We start from the raw sequence: 6000 nt of genomic DNA, 5'->3' as shown, positions 1-6000 counted from the left end.
AGGAGGGTCCAGAAGCAAGACCTTTCTGTAAAGACTGATTGCAGCTTTTAAAAGAAAAAATATAATAATAAAATAACTTTAAAGTTTTAACCTGAAACAGTGGTTATTCCTAAGCCTACTTTACTTACTTAGCAACACAGGACCCAGGACATCGATGCTACTAAGTGGTAAGTAGGTAACATTCTTCTATGAAGATACGGGTTATACCGGGGGATAACTTGAAAATATAGTTTGACCTGAATAGCAGCCACCTAAGTCTGCATAGGAGTCAGGGAGTGAGAATCCCTGTTCACCATTTAGAATGTCGGCCCTTTTTGGTATAGGGGGACTTCTAAGAATAGTGATGAGTTTTCAACAACAAGGTGGAGGTGATTAGAGTAGATGATGTTTGGGTAGGAAGGTTTTGTAATTACCTTTACTCTCCAGAGTGATCTTAGAACCTCAGATTTGGAGTGCGAGGCACAGCATTGAGATGAATGGGCTGAATGTTGCAGTAGAGTGTAGAAGTCCACTGCAAAGGTAACAAATGCATTGTTGAAGGCTCTGAGGCTCACGGGACTATACTGCCTCGGTACAGAGGTGGCCATCGGTATTTCACTTCACGAGGCAGTGAGTACTGGTCCGGTATTCAACCATGGGCAGATGCCATGGGCGGGATTCTCCAACGCCAAAATCGCATCTCGCAATTGGCCGGAGAATCCACGTTGGCGACGAAATTGGGGGTGGCGTCGCTTTCCTGATGTTCCGCCCCGTTCAAAACCGCGTACGCGCTGTATGGATGGCCTCAGGGCATTACCTGAGCGCCGCCACAGTTGGGGGAGAGCCGATCCGCGGGCAGGGGGGGCGTGGTCTGGGGTGGCGAGCCTGGTCAAAGGGGGGCACCATTTGGCAGGCCTGGTCCGCGCACGGCCAGCGCCATGTTGCAATTCTCTGGTCATATCGGAGGGTGCTCTACGCCGCATGCCTGCTAGCCCCCCACCAGATGGGGGATTGGTGGCTTTTTTGAGCCATTTTTTCAGTCGGAAAAGGCCACCGTTCCCACGCCGGAGTCAGCACATAGTCTCAGAATCAGAGAATCCAGCTCCATAGATTGAGAATGATTTTGTCCACATGCAATATCTGTTGTCCAACAGGAGAAGGCAGGTAATAATTGGGAGTGGGAATCCTGGCTAATCCTTCTTATTATTTCCCAGGAGCCTTGAGAACTTGGCCAGAATTTTTTTGACTGTTGAGTTTCTCTATTCTGGCCCGCAGCGCACCCCCCTCCCCCCCCTTCCCCCACAACCCCACCCCGCAAATTTCCCGGTGGCGTTGGATGGCCGCAGTGGGAAAACCCATTGAAAAGCAGCAGGAGTAGAGAATCCCACTGCCAACGAATGGCCGCTGCCGAGAAATACGTGGCTGGGAGACCGGAGAATTCAGTCCTTTGAGCTCTGTTTTGAAAATCTAATCTCATATCCCATGTGGATCACAAAATCAAAGGGTTGTTTTTAAGGTAAAGGATATTTAGTTTGCATAAATCCCAGGAAAAAGTCAAATCTGTGGTCATGCTGATTTGTAGAAGTCAGTCCAATATCAAGAATTTCATTTACTTACTAAGGAATAAAGAGCTCGGATTTATATAGCGCCTAGTACAACCTCAACACATCCTGTCGCTCTACAGCCAATTAAATACAATTTGAAGTGCAAGTGCACTGCACTCTTAACGTAGGAAGTGTAGCAACCAATTTGAACAGCAAGTCATTGAGAAAACTCATGTACTGATGGAAATCTGTGGGTTTGGGGGGTCTGGATTCTCCCTTTTATTTGAAGCGCAATATTTTAAAAATTAGTGCGCATGATTCAGCTCCATGATTGTGAAACGACGGTGAAAGATAATTGTCGAATGCAGACTCTTAATAATCTACAAACTGTAGAAAGTAGATGAAACTAATATGTAGACAAAAATTTATTTACACCATACAACATTTTAAATATTTTGTACACGTTTGCAGCCAGGAAAGCTATTTCTGTGCTTTCGTGCGAAATCTGCAATAATAAAGATGTGAAATATATTATTCATATAAAAGTGAGAGTATTACTTTATTGCATTGAAAGCAATGAAGAACATAGCTCAACAACCATTCATTTAAATGACAGAAAATTGTTTGCTTTTATATTATAAAGTAAAAAGTGTAGTAATGGCCAAACAGACTGTTATAAATCTTAAAAACTGCATAAATATATACATTGTGCTTCATGGTGAAGTTTTCTTCTTAAAACTAAACCAAATGAAGCTATTACGACATGTATCTTTGCTTGAGGTTTATCTATAAAGATTACCTTACAATTCATTCCACATTAACGTACAACACATGATGGTAATAATTGTACATCTTGTATCTCACTAAATAAGATAGTGAGAAATGTTAAAGACATGGACATCTTTTTTTCCTGGAGCATACAGTCTCTAAATTACTCTAAAAGAGTCCAGACATATAGACCAGGCTTCTGTAAAAGGTTTTGAAGTGCAAGAGATTTTACTTGTGACCGGCTTGAGTTTAAACTTCAGTTTGAAAATCCCCTTCCTGCACATCTAAGGGCATAGAGAGACACTTCTCCCATTCTGCTTGTCTTAATTCTAATGCCTCTTTTGCTTCTACATCCAGTACATTCATCGGTGAGTAGTGTTGGTAGTCACCGGTGTTCTTATAAGCGTCCCAGTCATGCTTGCTGGGTGTTGGGTTGTCCTGTGGGAACAGGTTAATCCAGTGTTAATCCACATTGCTTGGCTGGAGATTTGACAATAATAATCTTTATTGTCACAAGTAGGCTTACATTAACACTGCAATGAAGTTACTGGAAAATCCCCTAGACGCCACATCTGTTCAGGTACACAGAGCGAGAATTCAGAATGTCCAAATTATCTTTCGGACTTTGGGAAGAAACCAAAGCACCCGGAGGAAATCCACGCAGACACGGGGTGAACGTGCAGACTTCGCACAGACAGTGACCCAAGCCAGGAATCGAACCTGGGACCCTGATGCTGTGAAGCCATAATGCTAACCACTATGCTACCGTGCTTATGAAGTAAACAACAAAAGGGGTACTCAAACACTTCAAAAGTGGTCGGGTATAAAAATGAAAAAGAAAATCAAATTATTTCTGCCGTCCTTGTTTTGAAGTCCCTCCATGGATCTTGCCTTTCCCTCTAAACGCACAAAGTGCTACCATCTCCACCTGCCCCACCCCAGAGTTCTCTGCATTCTCCCCACTGCAGGCCTTGATTTTAATAACTCAACCCCTGATGGATGCGCCTTCAGGTGTCAAGGACCTGAGCTCTAGAATTCTCTTCCTAAACATCTCCACCTCTCTATCTCTCCCACCTACTTTAAGACTTTAACAAGCTCCTGAAAACCAACCTCTTTGATCAAGCCTGCCCCAATAGGAAGTAGATCAAACCAATATGTAGACAAAAGATATTGACACCATACAACATTTTAAATGTTTTACACATGTTTTCAGCCAAGAAACCTATTTCTGTATAAGGTCTACAATATTAAATATGTGATTTTTTTTTAATCACATAAAAATGGCACCGTTATGTGGCCCAGTATCATATTGTTCCTGGTAACAACCCTGTGAAGAACCTCAGGATGTTTTATTATGGTCAAGGTGCTATACAAGTGAAATTTGTTGCAGTATTCAGTTAGACATCACCTGGTGGAGTGCCTGCATTTGTGGCAGGTGCTTGCCCGGAGAGGGTGAGACTCCTTTTATATAAGAGGAGCTCTGCTGACTGCAGGAATAAAGCTCTCATTTCATCAACTGTACTAAGTAGAAACAAACCCGAGTTCAGATCAACAAAAATCGAAGTCGATGAAGCTGGCGTTGTAACAAGTGACACAGGTCTTGAAGGCTAGAGTTATGGAATTGAACCATCCAGCCACCTCGACAACTGGGTGTGGAACTTGGGCTTCCGGATGAGAAATTTAAATGGGAGGGACAGGGACTGCTCTCCCCAGACTGGACGAAACGTAATGCTCGTAGAGAATCCGCTCATTCAGTGGGATAGAATGGTGCAGCCTCTGAATATTCTTTTAAGTTGGAGCACAGAACAGGCTTCACCTTGATCAACCCAAGCTAAAATAAGGAGCTGGTCACAAAGGACACTGCACGGGGTTTGGTACCCAACAACTGTTATTAACAAGGTTTACTTTCCTGAACTGTTTCTTCACCCCACATGGTGTGTAGGAACAAGAGGAACGCTATTCTGCCCTCCAGCCAGCTCTGCCACACATTTCTTAATGCATTCACAGGACGTGAGCTTTGCTGGATAGGTCTGGATAGATTACTGGTCATTCCCCAATTCTCTTGAGAAAGTGGTGGTGAGCTGCCTTCTTGAAAATAACTAAGTGGCTTGCGACACCATTTCTGAGGGCAGTCAACCACATTGCTGTGGGTCTGGAATCACATTTAGGCCATATCAGGTAAGGACGGCAGATTTGCCTTCTTGAAAATAACTAAGTGGCTTGCGACGCCATTTCTGAGGGCAGTCAACCACATTGCTGTGGGTCTGGAATCACATTTAGGCCATATCAGGTAAGGACGGCAGATTTCTTCCCCTAAAGGACATTTGTGAACAAGATGGGTTTTTGTGACAATCCAGTAGTTTCATTAATGATTTCAGTTTGAGATCATCAACTCAGCCCTCTTAATTACTAGTCTAGTAATAACATAACCACTATGCCCTATTCAATTGGATCATAGCTGATCTGCATCTTAACTCCAACTACCTGCTTTGGTTCTGTAATTCCCTAATCACCTTGCCTAACACAAATTACAGATGACAATTCTTCCAACATGAATGGAAGTCCATTCTCACTCACTGGCAAAAGTCCCCAACTCGTAATCAAGCGCTATGAAGTGCATCAAATCTTTCTCTCAGATTCATTGGTGACCAACCAAATATATCCTTTGAAATCCGTGAATATGCCTCTTTAATCTTTCTATCGTCTCTGGAGGTCTGGGGCTCTAAGATACACTTTGTGTTGTATGTGCTTGCGTTCTGCGCAATCTGTGAGCCCAGCACAAGAGTGAGGTGTTTCAGAGGATGCCTGATTATAAATCACAAGGAAAGTATCTGGAGCTTTCAACTGTCTCACCTCAAGGACCAAAATGCCATAGCAACAGCTTACATTTATAGTGTAACTGCATAAGTGGCATAATCTAATATCCTGCCAAACGTATGATATTAAGTGTATTGCTAAAACCTTAAAGAATGTTACAATGTCTTAAATTAAAATTGTCATCCTTGTTCTCAAGTCCCCACATGGCCTTCCCTCTCACCATTTGTGTAATCTCCTCCAGCCCCACAACCCTCCGAGATATCTGTGCTCTGCCAATTCAGACCACTTGAGTATCTCCAATTTTAAACTCTCTACCAGTGTTGGTTGTGCCTTCAGCTGCCTGGGGCTATACTGTGGAATTCCTACTCCTCAAGCTTTCTGACTCTAACATGCTTCTCAAAACCCACCTTTTTGACCACTTGTCCTAGGGTGGGATCGTATCCGCCCCCCACCCCTCCCGGTGTTTTCCAGCGACGGACTCAGCTCGCCATTGGCCGGTGGCAGGATCTTCTGGTCCCGTCGATGTCAACAGCGTTTTGCCTTGTTCACTGGCCGGGTTGCTGGGGAACCCGTTGTGGGGAGGGGGGGGTCACCAATGGCGGGACTAGAAGATCCCGCTGGCAGGAAGCGCTGGAAAATTCAGCCCCTGATATCTCCCTGTGTGTCTTGGTATTCAATATTTGGTACCTCTTCTGTGAAAAACCTTGGGAGGATATTTTACGACCTTCAAGGTACTTTAAAAGATGAAAGTTATTCGTGACAGATTCCTTTCTTTATTCCCTCCCTTTCCTCCGATATATTCACCTTGATTCACTTCACACCTCCTGCTTTTTTATCATCCACCATGCTAGAATCCTGACATAACTCTTCATCTAGGTTTCTGCAATGAGCT

General features: G+C 43.7%; 1 protein-coding gene across 11 annotated transcripts in view; it reads right to left on the bottom strand.

The window, feature by feature from the left end:
• Positions 1–1930: 1930 nt before the first annotated feature.
• adgrb3 (adhesion G protein-coupled receptor B3) overlaps positions 1931–6000 on the bottom strand; it is a 1156404-nt gene continuing 1152334 nt past the window's right edge. For all 11 annotated transcript variants that reach the window (XM_072498355.1, XM_072498358.1, XM_072498361.1 and 8 more), the window contains one exon: positions 1931–2729. In XM_072498355.1, the coding sequence (XP_072354456.1) occupies positions 2541–2729 (189 nt within the window). In that variant the 3' untranslated portion in view covers positions 1931–2540. The remainder of the gene's footprint in view (positions 2730–6000) is intronic.

The sequence above is a fragment of the Scyliorhinus torazame genome, chromosome 4 (assembly GCF_047496885.1).
Source record: "Scyliorhinus torazame isolate Kashiwa2021f chromosome 4, sScyTor2.1, whole genome shotgun sequence".
Taxonomy (NCBI): domain Eukaryota; kingdom Metazoa; phylum Chordata; class Chondrichthyes; order Carcharhiniformes; family Scyliorhinidae; genus Scyliorhinus; species Scyliorhinus torazame.
The sequence above is the reverse complement of the archived record's forward strand: the minus strand, read 5'-3'. Positions and strand labels throughout refer to the sequence as shown.